The following is a 19,133-nucleotide window of genomic DNA, read 5'->3' as shown; positions in this document are numbered from 1 at the left end:
GCAGTTTAGCGACTAAGAACACTATAAAAGAACAATGCTTAGGTAATAAAAGGCGTGCGCCTGATGTTGGCATTTTGTCAGTTCGGTAAGTTGCCTTTTTCAAGTGCTGTGACAAATTCTGGCTACCTGCCAGTACCAAGTACAAATGTGGAATAAGTGTAACAAACTCCATTAACTTCTGTTTTACCTGTTATAAATTAGGGTTATTCTACAGTTACAGTAGATACAGTGATCACCAGCACTGTAATCTGTTGTACCCATACTGTTGCATGATGCACATGCTTACAAAGGGGAGTCAGAGTTCAGCATAACACTAGTTCTTCTTTTTCTTTTGCTACTGTTAAATAAATGATGATAACCTGCCTCAGATGCATGTAATTGGTTTGAAAGTCTGAACCAACAAAAAAAAAGGGTTTCTACACTGCAGACAAACTGGTTCATGGTTCAGTTCATCCTGACTGAGACCATCTCATTAGGTCAGACTAAATTTGGGTCAATTTTACCTTTCACACCTGCTCTTTTGGTTCATATTAAACTGATATTGAAAGTTTTGGACAAAACAAGGTAGGTGTGAAAGCAGATTAAGCCTAATCCAGGACTTCACAGCAGCATGAATGCATATTCCCCATTGAAATGAATGTACAGACTAAGAAATCCAAGCCTAAATATGTACAACAGAATCTTATGAAGAATTCTCACAGACATAAAGAGCTGAAACCTAGTTTACTTTCCAGTTTTGCACAACTGAATATATGACGTTAAAAAAAAAAAAAAACAATAAACTGTTGAATGGACAGACCTGAAGGTTACTGATATGCGCATAAATTGAAGGATTTAAAAATAAATCAAAAGCATTGAGGAAAAGAAAAAGAAATACAAACAAAAAATGTCCTTCAGGTTAGCCATCATGAAAAACGGTCTGGAGTCCAGGTCCAGGAGGCGACGTTCTGAAAACGTTCAGTATTTTTGGTTGACAGGACTAAAGTAGACTCAGTATTAACAGGAAACTAAAGAAGCAGCATTGAAATTGTTTACATCGTGCAAAAAAACGTTTCCCACAGTCATATTCACTCACCGTACCACTTCACATACCGCAGTAAAAACTACAGGGTTCATATTTCAAATGGTGATAAGGATATTGAGAGTCCAAGGAAGAATATAGGCCCCAATTTATATGAAGTGCCTTTAATAAATATGTAATTACACATTAATAACACATGCAACAACAATGTAACTACTGGTGAGGTATTTACTATTAGGACCGCACAATATATTGATGTGCAGCGTTCAGTTTCTTCTAAAATCTTATTTTCTAACAGTATTTTTTAAAACTGTTTTGATTTACCATGACTTGTCTACCATAAGCAGCTTACATTTGCCAAATATACTTTATTTTACTCCAAAGTTTATTATTAATAATCATGACGTTTAATTTTTGAGAAATCTGGTAAAATTTCTGTATTGTTACATTTATAATATTGCAATATATTTTGCAAAAATAAAATTGCATTGTCATTTTTTTTTATTTCATGCAATCCTACGAAGTTTAATTTTGTAATTCTAAATAAATTTTATCTGTACAAGTGGATCCAGTAAATACCAGGAGAGTAGTTACACTGTTATTACAGGGTGGTTAATGTGTAATTCCACAGTTATTACAAATACTTACACAATTAAAACATTAAGGTGCTACTAAAAGGTTCTTTGAGTGATGTCACAGAAGAACATTTCTGGCATTTTTAAACATTTAAAAAAAAAGGTCCAATGCTGTGGTTCCACTTACCTCAGAAATCAGATGCTGAAGATAAAAAGGACACGATGCCTCAGTTGACGGCATTAGAGTTAAATATTCTGATTATTTGAAATAATTTCAGAAGATTTACAAACAACTATTAACTATTATCTAAAGACTTTGAGCTTTTTCACAGCTGGTTTGACAACCAGACAGAGTTTATGGTGAATTTAACCAAAATGTGTCCCATTTTTATGTGGGCATGTTTTAAGCTGAAATTTTCAACTTGAAACTTAGAAAACAGTGACACTGATAAGTGAAATTTTGGGTTGGTTTGTTAGTTGTTTAGAATTCCATTGGTTAACTGGTCAGTTGTTGATTTGGTTGGCTGCTGAGTTGTTTAGCTTGTTGACGAGCTGGTTGGTTGAATGATTGGTTTATAGGCAGATTTGTTGGTTAGTTGGTAGGTTTTGATGGTTAGTGGGTGGTTGGTTTGTTGGTTAGTTTGTAGACGGGTTAATTGAATCATCCATCGGATGACTGGCTTGTTGTTTGGTTGATTAAATGGTGAGTAGGCTGGCAGGCTGACAAATTGGTTTGGTTGATTGGTTGGGGAGTTGGTTAGTTGTTTGGTTGGTTACTTAGTTAGTTGACTGGTTAGTTGTTGAGTAGAATGGTTTAGTGGTTTGTTATCAAGTGGGTTGATTGGTTGGTTGTTGAGTTGAATTGTTTAGTGGTGGGTTATCTACTGTAGTGGGTTGAATGGTTAGTTGGAGCATTGGTTAGCATAAAAACATTGCAGTCTTGGTTCTTTATGCACCAAAAGTGGTTCTTCTATGGCATCATTCAAAGAACCCATTGTAGCACCTTTAATGTTAAGGGTGTAATATAAAATGAAAGTAAATACCCGGACCAGACAAGAGGTAATAGCCACTCACACTCATAGGTCATACTCACACACACATACATACTAAACCACACAACAAACTAAACCAAACGACACATTTTACATTTTCAATAAAATAATTTGACAAATCATAAAACAATAAAGGACAGCGTCTTCAGTTCCAAAGAAAACTATGAAGTTTACAGTTTGTCCAAAATAAATCATAACAAATTCAACCTAAAATTAGTAAAGGAAAAAGTGCACTCGACTATTCCCTGATAAAGCCACTAGCATTTCTGGTGCAAACATCTGTTAAATAACGAGAAACAAAGAGAAAACAAACAAAAACAAACAAACAACAAACAAAAAGAGGCATTTCTCCTAGAATACCTATACACACAAAAAAAAGAAATATATTGGAAATATATCCCAAAGCACTTTGGGAATATACCCACAACGTATAACAATATATTTAATCTTCATTGGAGCAGACGAAGGCGGAGTAGTGTGTATGTGTGTATTTTTTTCTGGCTCCTGCCAGTGACTCCAGGACTTCATATGACCCCTCACAGTATTCCAAAAGTGGGTGCTGTATTCCTCAGGAAGTGCGTTTCTGGAAGCAGGACATGGAGTGTAGGTTTATGGGCTGTTTGTGGAGGTTACACCAGGGAAGCTGGTTCTACATCAGCACACGCTGGGTGGCTTTAAAAGCACAACAGTTTTTTTTTTTTTTTTTCAGTGTTAGTGTGCCATGCTGTTCAGACTGCTGTTTGATCCGCCCAGACCGTTTTCAGTCTTCTGGAAGCTTCTAACCGCACTGGGTACCTGTAAACCTGTCGACAGACTGAGGCCCCCACACCACACCTGCGAGACACAGAAAAAAGTCAGATTTAAATTAGTTGAACACAACTGTTTCAAAGTTCAACTTATGTGCACTGTTGTCCTTCTAGTTTTTGTATTGTGACACTGTCTCCTTTTGGATTTGAAGCACATCATGAACCAGCAAACCAACCAACTTACTGAATAACCACATCCCCAAGCCATCAAGCAGTTGACTCAACCAGCCCACCAAACAATTAACTCACACAATTCACCAACTAAGCAATTCACCAATCCATCAACCAACTCAACAACCAACTAATCATTAAACTCGTAAACCCACCAAAGCACAAAATCACCAAGCCATCAAGTAACAAACCAACCAACTAAATAACCAGCCAACCAACTTACCAACCCATCAGGTTACAAATGAACAAACTCACCAAACCATTAAGTAACAAACCAACCAACTCACCAACCCATCAGGTAACAAACCAACCAACTAACTGTACAGCCAACCAACTCACCAAACCATCAAGTAACAAACCAACTCACCAATCCATCAAGTACCAAACCAACCAACACACAAACCGACACACCAACCCATTAAGTAATAAACCAACCAACACATAAACCAACTTACCAACCCATTAAGTAATAAACCAACTTTCCAACACACAAACCAACTCACCAACCCATTAAGTACCAAACCAATTTAAAACAATGTATTTTGTTTAACACTGTGTTGTAAGATTAACACTGTGCTCAAACTAAATGTATGCATGAACATGCCCTATTTGCAGGGTTCCTGCGTGATCACACATACTTCTCTGTTCCAGACTATACTCTTTATGTTAGTTTCACTTCCTTTTTTAAGAGAACATGACACCCAAGAATTTAGAACATTAACTCAACGCTTTGGTCACGTTTGGTATGACTAGGCACAAATAAGAGATGACTTTACCATGTATGGATGTTTCTAAAATGTTCTGTCCCTCCCAGAAAGGGGTATAAAGATGATTATAAGGGAGGTGAGAGCCAGAGCATGCTCTCATCTTTCTATCCTCTGTATTTGTCTTGTGAACTGTGTGAAGCTAACACTTATGTATGGATTTTTCTTTTCCAATAAACATACTTTCTTATTACAATGACAGGTTATACTCATTGCAACTCGGTATCCCATTTTCCTTTACACCCATCAAGTAACAAACCAAGCAATTGAGCAACCAACCAACCAACTCACCCAACAATCAAGTAACAAACCAACTAACTAACTGGCCCAGCCAACCAACTCACCAATCCATCAAGTAACAAACCAACAAACTCACCAATGCATCAAGCAACAAACCAACAAACTCACCAATCCATCAAGTACCAAACCAGCCAACTAACCAGCCAACCAACTCACCAATCCATCAAGTAACAAACCAACCAACTCATCAATCCATCAAGTAACAAACCAGCCAACTAACCAGCCAACCAACTCACCAATCCATCAAGTAACAAACCAGCCAACTAACCAGCCAACCAACTCACCAATCCATCAAGTAACAAACCAGCCAACTAACCAGCCAACCAACTCACCAATGCATCAAGTAACAAACCAACAAACTCACCAATGCATCAAGCAACAAACCAACAAACTCACCAATCCATCAAGTACCAAACCAGCCAACTAACCAGCCAACCAACTCACCAATCCATCAAGTAACAAACCAACCAACTCATCAATCCATCAAGTAACAAACCAGCCAACTAACCAGCCAACCAACTCACCAATCCATCAAGTAACAAACCAACCAACTCACCAATCCATCAAGTACCAAACCAGCCAACTAACCAGCCAACCAACTCACCAGTCCATCAAGTAACAAACCAACAAACTCACCAATCCATCAAGTACCAAACCAACCAACTCACCAATCCATCAAGTAACAAACCAGCCAACTAACCAGCCAACCAACTCACCAGTCCATCAAGTAACAAACCAACCAACTCACCAATCCATCAAGTAACAAACCAGCCAACTAACCAGCCAACCAACTCACCAATCCATCAAGTAACAAACCAACCAACTCACCAATCCATCAAGTAACAAACCAGCCAACTAATCTGCCAACCAACTCACCAATCCATCACGTAACAAACCAGCCAACTAACCAGCCAACCAATTCACCAATACATCAAGTAACAAACCAGCCAACTAACCAGCCAACCAATTCACCAATCCATCAAGTAACAAACCAGCCAACTAACCAGCCAACCAACTCACCAATCTATCAAATAACAAACCAACCTACTAACTCACAAACCAATCAACTCACCAGCCAACACAATAACTCAGTTACTGACTCTGGGTGTGTAAATACTATTTAGTATATTATGAAGGGAATTTAGGCAGATGTATTAACAGAACAACACTAGAAAAATCATGCTATAGTGTTGAAATCCCTTGTTTGGTGTAGACAATTGGAGGCTTCCCATTTTTAAATTTAAATACAGACTTCATACAATTCCCCAAACTGCAGGAACTCTGAACTAGTGTGACTGTGAGTTAGTGTTATTACCCGTCCCAAATACAGACCTCAACAGACCTGCAGACCTCGGCATTAACCTCTGTTGATTTACTTCCCTATTAATATGTGTAATATGTGTTCTCCTAAATCTCCTCTGTACTGAATGGAGCTGCTAACAGCACATGATCTACACCTCATTCCATCTGTGGCAGCAGTCAGACTGGTGCGTGGACAACTGGGTCAGATTTAATTTAACTCAGCTACATATAGCCTGACCTTATGCTTTCTGCACGGTGCCATACTGAAACACTGAGCTCCAATTTCAGAGCTGGCCCAAATCATTGTAAATACTTTATCATTAATTATTCATTAATTATGACGATCACATTTCACCCTGAAGTGCAGTACAGCCTATAACTATCTACAACCATCCTATAACTACCCAAGTGTAATCAATAATTACAGGTAATTAATGTCATTATAGGCAATTGCAATAGGTACGTATTCAATTATGCTGATCTTATTTCACCCCTTTGCGCAGATTTATCAGATTTACCTGTAACTATCCTATTACTATCCAAACTCATACTCATTACCAGAACACTCAGGGTTCCTCAGTGTAGCGCTATCGGGTGGCTTTTACTAGCTCTAGGTGCTAGTCCTGATGATCAGTTCTGGTGGAAACAGGAGAGTTGAGGTGCACAATGAATTCTGCTGTGATTTGTGCAGCCGTGGTTTTATGTTTTTTGGATACAATCCGGGTTAGCACCCGAACATCCCTTTCAGACAGCTTCCTCTTACAGCGTCCACAGTTAATCCTGTTGGATGTGGTTGGTACTTGGTGGTATGCTGACATTACCCTGGATACCGTGGCTCTTGATACATCACAAAGACTTGCTGTCTTGGTCACAGATGCTCCAGCAAGACGTGCACCAACAATTTGTCCTCTTTTGAACTCTGATATGCCACCCATAATGTTATAGTGTGCATTGCAATATTTTGAGCAGAACTGTGCTCTTACCCTGCTAATTGAACCTTCACACTCTGCTCTTACTGGTGCAATAATGTGCAATTAATGAAGATTGACCACCAGGCTGCTCCAATTTAGCCATAAAAAATTCCCAAACTAAAATGACAGGTGTTTCAGTTTCATTGTCCAACCCCTGTATAACCATATAACTAGTGTATGTATGCTGTAATGTAATTAGAAGCATCTGTGTGGAAACCAAGTGATATGTTCCTGTAGCTGGAAGGGAAAGTCTGTATTTTGATCTGTTTTATTCTGTGTATTTAGACAGACAGCTCCTCTCACCATAAAGGCCGGTACTACAGGCTGAGTGAACTTCGTCTTGAACGTGTGAAGCAGCTGTTTGCTTTCTGCATTGTAGAACGAAAGCTGACCTGAAATGAAAAGAACAAAAAGAAGACAAAAGACGGTGGATTAGTCACAAAATACACCATGAGGTCATTCAGCTGATCCAAGAGATAAAAAGAAAGAGCCTGTCGGTGATTCTCTTCACTGCAGACTAGTGAATAGATCTGCAGAACACCTGATCCACAGGTGTCCGGTAGCTCTCAACAGGGTGAGGAGCAGGGAGAAAGGTGCTCTGGGTGAGCTATAGGATTCCCTGTCATACACTCTACTACTCAAATAACTCCACAGGATTAGCAGTGTAGACACTGCATATGGAATATTTCAACAGACTGTCGTAAAGGTCCATTTCAGATTCTACCACAACATGTAAAGCTCTGTTTGAACTGGCTGAGTATTACCTAAAACATGCACTAACTGTGGAGAGATTTTAATCCAGTATGAATCTGTGCTGTGTGTAGTATTTACAGTCTTGGCATTAGTATCTGTGAAGCGATTTTAATCCAGTATGAATCCAGAACGTGTACGGCTTTTAAAGTCTGCCAGTAATAACTCTTGAGATATTTTGATCCAGTATGAATTTTTAGGACCTATTAATTATAAACATTTTTATGCAGCATGGGTCTACACTACAAATAGATGTATGCAGTCTTGACAGAAAGGATTTTTGAGACATTTTAATCCAGTATGAGTCTAAAGTATGTACACTTTTAACATTTTCACACTTTTAATTTTAATACATTATGATTCTTTTCTGCACACCTTTGACAGTATGGATTTGCAACGGTGTTGTTTTTAGAGTGTTTTAGTTATAACGGTAGAGTCATTTTAACCTAGAATTAATCTGAACCATTGGAAGATTTTACAGCTATAATAGTTTTTTTATCCAGTATGAATCTGCAGTGTTTGTAGCTTTTTCAGTCTACCAGTAATAACCGTGTAATGATTACTTTTAGTATAAATCTGTGATGTGTAGTTTTTGCCGTCTTGACAGTGACATTTTAAACCATTTTAATCCAGTATGAATCTGCAGATTGTGTATTGTTAAAGTCTGAGTGATTACAATCTAGTATGTTTCTCTACTGAATATTATTATTGCAGTTTAGCAAATCTTTCTGAAATTAAAGGGATCTCTCAATTATAACTGTGGAGTCATTTAATCCAGTATGAATCTGGATTATGTGTGAATTTTATTACAGCCATTACAGGCTTGAGAGTAATGATTTAAAAAGTTCTTATCCAGTATTAATCTGCAGTATGTATGTTTTTTACAGTTACTTACCAATAACTGGGGGATCATTCTATTCCAGAATGAATTTCACCATTTCAATATAACTGTAGTTTTTACAGTTTGAGACATTTTTATGAAGTCATTTTAACCCAGCATGAATTTGCAGAATGTGTCAGTTTTTTAGGGTCTGTCAGTTATAATTGTGGATGGATTTTAATAGAGTATGAATTTGCAGAATGTGTCATTTTTAGGCTTTGTCAGTTATAATTTTGGAGTTATTTAATCCAGTATGAATTTGCAGAGTTTGTAATATTTAGGGTCTGTATTTATATTTAAAAATATTTAATCCAGCATAAATTTGCAGAAATTTAAATTTCTAATTTGTCTGATCCGTCAGTTATAATGATAAGGTTTTTAATCCAGTATGAATTTGTAGAATGTCATTTTTTACAGTCAGACATCAGAAGCAATTTCAATTCTGTGTGAATGTGCAGTTTGAACAGTGTATAAACAATAATAATATCATAATATCATAATATCAATAATATCATAATTGTAGAATTATTTTATTATTTATCCAGTATGAATCACTAAAATTATGCAAGACATCAGTCAGTCAATAAAATCCCTGGTAAACAGTATCTGGTAGGACTGTGTGTAACTATATTTATAATACTGTACTCCTGATTCCTGATCCTAAATAAAGCCAGAGGCTGGATGGGTCAGTAAACAGATCCTGTCCTACCTCCGTCAAAGTCACAGTAGACTCCTATCCTCTCGGGTACTGACACGTCCAGGCTCTTGGCCTTGTTGTTGTGTTTGGCGGCGAAGGAGTTTTGGAGCCAGTTGTTGACGTGGATGCACCAGGTGGTGTTGGTCTTGCCCAGCTGGTCAAACTTGCCCAGGTTCTTGAAGGCCACGCCGACACTGTAGGACTTACAGTCTTTCAGAGCCTTCACCTCCCAGTAGTGCTGCCCTGAGTCAATACTGGTGTCACCTGAGCGTACACAATACGGGAAGAATTATTTTAAGAAATGTTTAAGAAATGTTGGAATCAGTAATGGCTAAACCAGTAGTTACTTTATTCAGTAACAACTAAATACAGATAGAAATATATTAATACTTTAGTATTATATTAATAGTAGGGCTGCAATGATTAGTCGATATAATCGACAATGTTGATGATTTTTCAAATTGACTGTCGTAAACTGTACATTTCATTTGTAAATCAAGGGAGCAGAATCTGGAGGAAGAGTGGAGAGACACACAGTCCAAACTGCTCGAGGTCTAGTGTGAAGTTTCTACCAATCAGTGATGGTTTGGAGAGACATGTCATCTGCTGGTATTGATCCACTGTGTTTTAGTTTTGTTCTCCCACAAAATCTTACAGCACTTCATGCTTCCCTCTGCTGACAACTTTTATGGAGATGCGGATTTCATTTTCCAGCAGGACTTGGCACACTGCCCACACTGTAGCCAAAAGTACCTGAGGCACTACTTTTTGTTTAATTGGCTGCAAGCCATACTCATTAACTATAAAATAAATACATTTTTAAAATAGATCACTCTGTGTTTAATACATCTATATAATATATGAGTTTCACATTTTGAACTGAAGTACTGAAATAAAGTAACTTTTCAATGATATTCTATTTTTGACTAGTGCACTAGTATATGTATATATGTGCACTAGAATGTGTAGGTAAAGAAGTATATTTGGCATATTTGGTTATTAATTTTTCTATACTCTTACTCAGTCTTGTTGTAAATTTACCAAAGCAGTGTTTTTTATTTATATCTGCAGGGATTGCAAAGCTCCAAAAATAATATATTTTTCCCTTTTTTTACAATTCATGCCATAAAGCAGGGTTTCTCAACTGGTCTCAGCTTTGGACCCAGTTTTATAGAACAAAAGTAAGCAAATTTCTTTTTGAAAAATAGCCTTCAAAAACACATTTAAATATACATATACATGCAAAGTGAAGTGGCCATACAATTAGATATATTTTAGTTCTCTGCATATATCTGCATTCAGAGTACATAAGTAAGAAAGATGAGCATTAATTATTTACATTTTTTAAATGTAATTATTTTTATAAGCTGTCCGCAACCCATCCAGAAAGTGTCCGTTACCCACTTTTGGGTCCCACCCACCAGTTAAAAATCGCTGCCATAAAGGGTTAAATGCTTCAATATGCTTGTTACTCTGAAGGTGTGTATTAGTATTGTACTTGCACTTGCAAACAAATTTAAATGAGATCTTTCCTAAAATAAAGAACAGTCATTTTCTTCACATCATCAGGTGTGAGACATGCTACCAGTTGGTTGGTTCTGTACCCAGTACTGTGTAGGATTCTCCAGTAAAGCGGTCCCGGCCTCTCGGAGCTGGTGAGCGGGTGGTCGAGCCTCTTTTCGGAGACGGCGTTCCACTTCTGTGAGCCACGAGACAGTAAACACACAGTCAGTCTCTATACATACACACAACGACCTATCCACAGCTCACAGTACACACACCCTGCTGAGTTCAGAACATCTACAGTAACGAAGAATCCACACAAACGCATGCATGCTGCTGATTCAACTGTACACACACTTAAAACACTCAGAAGAAGAACACAGGTGGAAGAGAAGACAGGAAAGAAACAGTGACAGGTCATTCTTAGTTTACATTAAACACCACACTGATTAGTCACAGCACCTGAGACGTCCACAGGACAAGAGACAGTGATGACCGGTTAGACAAACACTGAAATGAAGCAGCCGTTATGAAGGTTAGAAATGAAGCAATGAAATGTAGGCCTAGATAGAAATTCTCATTCAGTGTTTTCATACACAGTTAATCATGTAGTAACTTAAAGTGTTAAATTAACTAAAATACTCTGTGAAGAAGCATTTAGAGGCTCTTATCTGGGGAGCTGTTAACTTGTGGTTTCTGAGGCTGGTAACTCTGATGAACTTATCCTGTACAACAGAGGGAACTCTTGCTCTTTCTTGACTGGGGCGGTCCTGATGAGTGCCAGTTTCATCATTACATTTTTGATGGTCTTTGCGATTTTTGATGGATACTTTCAAACTTCTTACAATGTTTTATATTGACTGACCTTCATTTCTTAAAGTCATTTTTTCTTTAATTAGTTGAGTAGTTCTTGCTTCTCATAATATGTATTATAACATTACTCAAATATTCACTATTCACTGTATACCTGTAACTCTACCTCTTCACTACTTTACAACTGATGCTCTCAAACACATTAAGATACAAGAAATTCAAGTAATTAACTCTTGATGAGTTCAGCACAGCTGTTAACTGAAAGCCTGAATTCCAGATGACTCTACCTCATAAAGCTGACTGAGAAAATCCAGCTAAAACTTTTTTTCATTAATTCAGTATAATGAAACTTCAGTCCATAGCACTTGTTTTCATTCCAAACTCATCTGGATTCTCTAGATGTTCTGAGCAGTATATTTTAACCATTTTTTAAAGCAACACTGCACAGTATTGACACGATGAAACTTTTATTGCAGTAATAAGGGGGTCTGGATTTACCTGTCTTACCAGCATATGAGCAGTTCTCTCTAAGGGTGTACCTCACACTAGGAACAGTTTGATTAAATCGTTGAGCGATCGATCGATTGAGCATGGTTCTGCCCCCTCCCCATTTCCCTTGCTAGCCTGCACTCACAATCTGTTTAAACAATCCGTGCCCAAGCATGGTGATTTGGGAACTTGCCGGTGTAATGCCAAATTCAGCACCCCTGCCATAAAAAGCACCCTCTCTCGGGAGCGTGTATTTTGATTAAAGTGGAGATAATCTGATTTAATGTACTTAAAAATACATGCCAAAACTTAAAGTTACATCCATATATGGATATGTCCCTATAGGGACAAAGTGCATGCTCCCAAGAGGGGGTGATTTTCCTGACGGTGGTGCTGGATTCGGCACTGAGAAAATCCAGCCAAGATATGTAAAGCTGTCATCCAAGCAAGAGGTGCTACTTTGAACAATCTAAAATATAAAACATATTCTGGTTTGTTTAACACTTTTTTTAGTTTACTAAATAATTATATATGTTTTTCTTTATAGTTTGGATGACTTGATCTAGTATTGATCTACAATGTAGAACTTTCTAAAATAATGAAAAAACAATGAATTTAAGGTGTTTCAATTCAAGTTTTGACTGGTACTATACACCATGCACCCCTCCATAGCCACATAGAACCAAAAAGAAATGTTCAGAGAAAAATCTGATATAAAGGACTTTCCCCTTTCTCAAAAAGCAATAGATAAGCATGAAAAGTTTGGGGTTTGAAATGTGCTTCATCAGTGTTGGACGTGCCGGTAATTATTGTGGCAGGCCTAACTGTAATTCCTCTAACTCTTAGTTAAAGTTAAGGGTTATGAAGCTGATGGGAATGTAGTGTACTGTGTAAAGGAACGCAGTGAATGCTGGTGTGGTAAAATTTCGACATGTCATACAACTGTGTGTGTAAGCACAGAGGCTCATCACTGCCCTGCCTGTAATCTAATCTCTGATGTAAGGAGCTGGTTAAGTGATTTTAGAGTACTGTGGGGAATTCTGGGTCTTTGTGCAGTGACAGATGTCAAAGCTGGGCGGCGGTCAGCGACGGTCGGCCCCTCCTTCGTTAGCCATGTGGAACACACACACACACACACACACAAACACACACACACACACACACACACACAGGCTGGCAGGGGAGCAGCTGGTGAATGAATGAAGCTCAAACAAAAGAGGCTCTGCCAATTGACATGCGGACCACGCCCTCCCGGGACTTCCAGCACCACATACGGAGTCATACGGAGTCAGTCAAATCTCTCAGTAGTGGACACCCATAGACAGACACACTAACTGTCTTGTTAACTAAATGATGGTACACACAATGACAGAACGCAACTGATGATAATGATGATAATGAAGTGAATATGAGACTAGAGGTGTAAAAATCATCATGCATTAATGTAACAGCGGCAAATCAGTGGCATCAATTGTAAATTGTATTACTAATACTGCACTATTGCTACTACTAATACTACTAATAATAATAATGATTACCGAGATGTTCTTTGAAGTGGTTTTCATTTGTGTTTGATGCATTAAGTACAAACAATGTGCCAAAGCGCACTTTCAAAGCTTAAAGCTACTGATTGTGTCCTTGTTACAATGATGTATAAGAAAATATGATTTGTATCAAGAGTAACATACTATTTTTAATATTTTTTAATATTTTTTACTGTCACTAATAGTGTCATTATTTTATTAACATGTCATTCATATAAACAGCACAAAATAAATAACTTGGATTTAAAGTTTATATATAGTTTATTATTTTCAAATTTTCTGGATTACATGTGTCAGACTTACAGATATATTATTTAAAAATATATTTATTAAAAATTAAAACATTATAATGTTATGATGTGAGAATGCCCCAGACTGACTTACCACCCTGTTAGATGGAAAAATGTTTATTTAAACATATTTTTGAGATGGGTTTGCAGTATTTGCACCTGTTTTTAGAATGGCTCAGTTATAATCAGAATAATAATAATATAATAATATAATTTTATAAAGTTTATTTTAAGACATATCTTATAAACATTTATAAACATAACTGTAGTGTACTGTTGGTAAATACAAATAAATTACTTCATGATGCCCTGAATAAGTGCAACTGATATACAGGGGTTGGACAATGAAACCGAAACACCTGGTTTTAGACTACAATAATTTATTGTGGTGACTGACAGTTCTGGTGGAAACAGGAGAGTTGAGGTGCACATTAAATTCTGCCGTGATTTGTTCAGCCGTGGTTTTATGTTTTTTGGATACGATCCAGGTTAGCACCCGAACATCCATTTCAGACAGCTTCCTCTTACAGCGTCCACAGTTAATCCTGTTGGATGTGGTTGTTTTTTCTTGGTGGTATGCTGACATTACCCTGGTACCGTGGCTCTTGATACATCACAAAGACTTGCTGTCTTGGTCAAAGATGCGCCAGCAAGACGTGCACCAACAATTTGTCCTCTTTTGAACTCTTGTATGTCACCCATAACGTTGTGTGCATTGCAAAATTTTGAGTAAAACTGTGCTCTTACCCTGTTAATTGAACCTTCACACTCTGTTCTTACTGGTGCAATAATGTGCAATTAATGAAGATTGGCCACCAGGCTGCTCCAATTTAGCCATGAAACCTCCCACACTAAAATGACAGGTGTTTCAGTTTCACTGTCCAACCCCTGTATAAATTGTGGAATAAATGCAGAGATTTACACCCCTAATGAATATGGGATCTACAATGGAACGACTGATGAAAACAGCAAACACATTTAACCTTTTCTAACTAATTAATACACCAATTACTCACCAAAGTCATAAAGATGTAGGCATGGAAAAAAGAAGAGCAGTTTGAAACTGAAACAAAAACTGGAGCTAAACTGGAACTATCATCATTAGAGCTGTACCACCATTTTCAGCTTTACACAGAGAGCAAAATATCAAAGAGAGAGACCTTTATCCCAAAGAAAGTGAGAGAGAGTTTAGTTAAAGTTAGAGGCAAGATCAGTTATAGATGGAGGCACTGAAGAATATAAACCACCCTAAAAGATCAATTAATACTGTAATAATTCATATTAAAATACTTAAAGTAGTGCTCCAGCTATAAATGACTGTTTGAGTCAGATTCAGCACACACACACACACACACACACACCCGCACACACAGAGCACAGCACATGTTTGTATGTAGTCATTACATCTACTGCGTAAGAGGCCACTTGGTGTTTTATGATTCAGATTTACAGGTTAGCTAAACAACTTTTCAATCTTTTTTTCATGATTTGAATTTAAAAGGCCCATATTGTACATTTTGGTTTTATATTTAAGGTTAAAATTGACACATCTTCTGTGCTAATTACTGTAGGTCAGGGGACCTGTGTCTCCTCAGGTAATGTAACATTCATTTTGGATAATTAAACTGTCCTCTTTTCAGTTTTAGCGCTTATACCGGTATTCTGATTAAAATTGATATTTGCATCCATGATTTACTGATATTTTGTGGAATCCATTCTTCTAACCTTGCAATACTGCCAACGCTGACTATGACACAAGTCCTCATACCGTGATACATCCACCTTCATGCTTCACAGTTGGTAAGCTGTTCTTTTCATGAATGTATTTTCATTACTTTTGGTGTCAGAGCTCTATTTAGACTTAAATCTATAGCACTTTCCAATCCAAACTCATCTGGATTCTCTAGATTTTATAAGCAGTATACCTTAACCATTAAATTTAGAGACAAGGACTCTGTGTGTTTTTTTTTAAATGCAACACTGCACAGTCTAAAAACGATTCAATCTTTATGGATGTAATAAGGGGGATGGATTTACCTGTCCTACCAGCATATGAGCAGTTTTTATAAGTGTGTACTCACACTAGGCATGGTTTGGTTGAATCGTGCTAGCACGCGGTTCTGCCCCCTCCGCACTCCTCTGCTGGCCTGCACTCACACTGCGTTTAAACAATCCGTGCCCGAGCACGCTTATGTTATTACTCACTGCTCAGTGGGCTTGCTGGTGTTGTGCCGAATTCAGCACCCCCGGCATGAAAAGCACCCTCTCTTGAGAGCTTGACTTCTTGATAAAAGCGGAGATAATCCGCTTTACCTTACTTAGGAATACAAAAGTCAATTACAATAAAAGTCAGTTACATTCATAGCGACAAAGTGCACGCTCCTGAGAGGTAGCTGGAGCATGGTTCTGCCCCCTCCCCACTCCCTTGCTGGCCTGCACTCACACTACATTTAAACAATTCGTGCCCGAGCACAGTGTACCGTGCCTAGGCATGGTTCAGGGAAATCACACTAGTCAATCGCACCATGCTTTCGGAGGTAACCGAGCTCAGGCACAGCACGAATTGCCTAGTGTAAGTACACCCTAACAGTTTTCTTGGTGGTTCTAGTTTTTCTAGATCTCATCTTGACTTCCACAGTTCCCCTGAACTACCACTTCTTAACATCCCAAACTTTAGAAGCTCCAAACTGATTACACTTGGCTGTGTTTTTATAACCTTAACTGTGGGCATTGATTGTTTTCTTTCTCAGATCTTTAGATCTAGTAACTGGAGCCAATAGTTGCTTAATGTTGGCTCAATGGTTGTGTCAAAGATTGTATAAAGCTTGGAAATTGTATTATTCTGACAGTTTTTAGTTTTTGAGTAACTGTGCATTAAATTGTATAGAAAACACTGTGTTAATTATTCAGTCTTAAATCATGTGGGCCTTTTAATACAAATTCTAATTCTAATTCTAATTCAAATCTAAAACCACAGGCTTTGAACAGTGAACCTCAAAAGCCGTGAAGTTTTTGATGAGACTTAGAAATTAAAGTTATCCAGCTAACCCCGTAATCCTGATCATAAAACACTCCTCTGAGAAAGGCTGCAGAGAGAGTCTGCTGCTGCTAAAGCTATAGAAGAAGCAGTAAAGGCTCTAGAGCTCTCAGTAAGGGTCAAATCCCACTCTCACAAGCTCAGGGTCACCTGGTCATGTTCTTCAGATTAGTGAGGTGTGCGCTGTCGATGAACAAGAAAGGAAAGCATGAATAAAAGAAGACAGCTGGGAAAGTGTGCTGTAACAGTAGGAGGAAAGGGAAACTGGTGAATATATGTGTGAGAGTAACATAAATACATACATACGAGATTAAACAGAGACACTTTAAATCAGTACACTACCTGCAAACGTTTGGAATCACTTTGTTCAATAATATTAAACAAATACTTGCTGCAGAAACATATATAAAATTATTGTAGAGATAGGCCCTGCATTACTTGAGTACAAGTAAAATTACCTATTTTAAAAACTACTTTAAAAATTACAAATTACTCATAAAATCTACTCAACTACAGTAATGTGATTAAATGTAATTAGTTACTTTCCACCTCTGCCAGTTCTACAATCAGTATTTTTAAGCAATATTGTATGGCCTTGAAATGACCAGATGGCACTCTGAAAAATATGGTTAAAACTAACACTCAGAACTACATAAGGATTAAATTAGCTGATACGCAATCCATTAAAAATGATTTGATCAGATCGCGACGTTCTAATATTTAAATTTTTACATGAGGCTCCTTAAATTTATTTCCTTAAATTTCAATTAAAAAGAAAACAAAATATAAAATGCTGAATAATAGACTGAATGAAGACATACCCATACCATAAGTCCCTCCCATCCCATGCAAAACGTATGGAATTCAACAGAAATGCAGTAATGTTTGTGCTAAAAGAACTAACTCTGGCCCGAATCATTACAGATAGCCATAACTTGCTTGTGAAAGGATTAATATGACAAGTGATTCTAAACATTTGTAAAGCAGTGGTTGATTGAAGTGTGCCAGAAGTAACAGCTGGGAAAACCTCAGGAATAACAGTGTATTGTCTGTCCTGTAGACCCCAGTGAACATTCACTACAGCAGAAACGGTTAAAGATGAAGTGAAGAACCAGCAGCTGCAGTCTGGGTCCTTAATAAATCAGGAGCTTCTAGAATGATCCAGTAACGCAACACCCCTCATCCCAGAGGAAGCAGCAACAGAGGCCTGAACAGAGCCTGAATCCTCACAAACCATCCACTGTTTATCATCAGAGCAACAGATCCCGGGTAACAGTTAGTAGGTAATAGGTAACAATGAATGAACTGCAATGTAACTCTTCAGTAATGGATAACAAATAATCAATGATTGATCATTAATAATCAAATTTTTGACACTTTATATACAGTATTTTTCGCACTAAAAGGCTCACTATAATATATGGCGCAAAAGCAAAGAACGGCTATTTTCTTGTCTATTTTTATACATAAGGCACACTGGATTATAAGGTGCATAATAAGAGGAACTATGCACCTTATAATCATTATAAGGAACATCTAATTTAGCTTGTATTGCCACTTTGGGGGGGGGGGGGGGTTAGATAACTAAGTTAAGTGAAGCTAAGCTAAGTAAACAAAACAGTAATAAAAAAATTATTTATTTTAAAGGCAAACGAGCACTGGATGTTAATCTACACAGATTTCTCTCCTGAAAACTCTTTATTTGGGTGAGTAAAGCTCTTCCGTTTATTTACAGTAAGCTTAGATTTCCAGAATTTCTCCAGCACTAAGTGGATCATTAGCATTAGCGGCTAATCACTAGCAGTACACTGAGGAACCCTGAGTGCTCTTGTAAGCCAGGGTGATATTAACTAGCGGTTCATCCCACATAGCTTGATTTAACACGGTAAATGCACAGACTACAGTCTGATATACTTATCTCTGAACAATGAAAGAGCTAGCCCGGTTAGAAGCTAATGCTGCTCAAGCAGTGCTAGCCAGGGTTAGCAGCAGGCAACAAGCCGATAATACTTACCTCTGATCGGAGAAATAGCGTTTAGCGGCTAATGCTTATGCTACTCCAGTCTCGATGCTGGAGAACTAAACTGAAACTCCTGTATAACTCTGTACTTCAGCGGAGTGGATTTACTGCTGAAATTTATACATAATTATAAGACGCATTGAAGATT

The 19,133-nt window shown here is 37.7% G+C and overlaps 1 protein-coding gene across 5 annotated transcripts in view; it reads right to left on the bottom strand.

Moving 5' to 3' along the window:
• Nucleotides 1-704: 704 nt before the first annotated feature.
• Nucleotides 705-19,133, bottom strand: part of fsd1l (fibronectin type III and SPRY domain containing 1-like) — a 60,801-nt gene continuing 42,372 nt past the window's right edge. For 2 of the 5 annotated variants that reach the window (XM_049465178.1, XM_022665847.2), the window contains 5 exons: nt 17,116-17,148; nt 10,894-10,988; nt 9,302-9,553; nt 7,266-7,354; nt 705-3,482 (listed from right to left, as the gene is read on the bottom strand). In XM_049465178.1, coding sequence (XP_049321135.1) covers nt 3,360-3,482; nt 7,266-7,354; nt 9,302-9,553; nt 10,894-10,988; nt 17,116-17,148 — 592 coding nt within the window. In that variant the 3' untranslated portion in view covers nt 705-3,359. The remainder of the gene's footprint in view (nt 3,483-7,265; nt 7,355-9,301; nt 9,554-10,893; nt 10,989-17,115; nt 17,149-19,133) is intronic. The other 3 variants (XM_049465193.1, XM_049465199.1, XM_049465204.1) reach the window with 3 other exon arrangements.

This window comes from Astyanax mexicanus, chromosome 1 (assembly GCF_023375975.1).
Source record: "Astyanax mexicanus isolate ESR-SI-001 chromosome 1, AstMex3_surface, whole genome shotgun sequence".
NCBI lineage: Eukaryota > Metazoa > Chordata > Actinopteri > Characiformes > Acestrorhamphidae > Astyanax > Astyanax mexicanus.
This window is presented reverse-complemented; position numbering and strand designations above follow the sequence as displayed.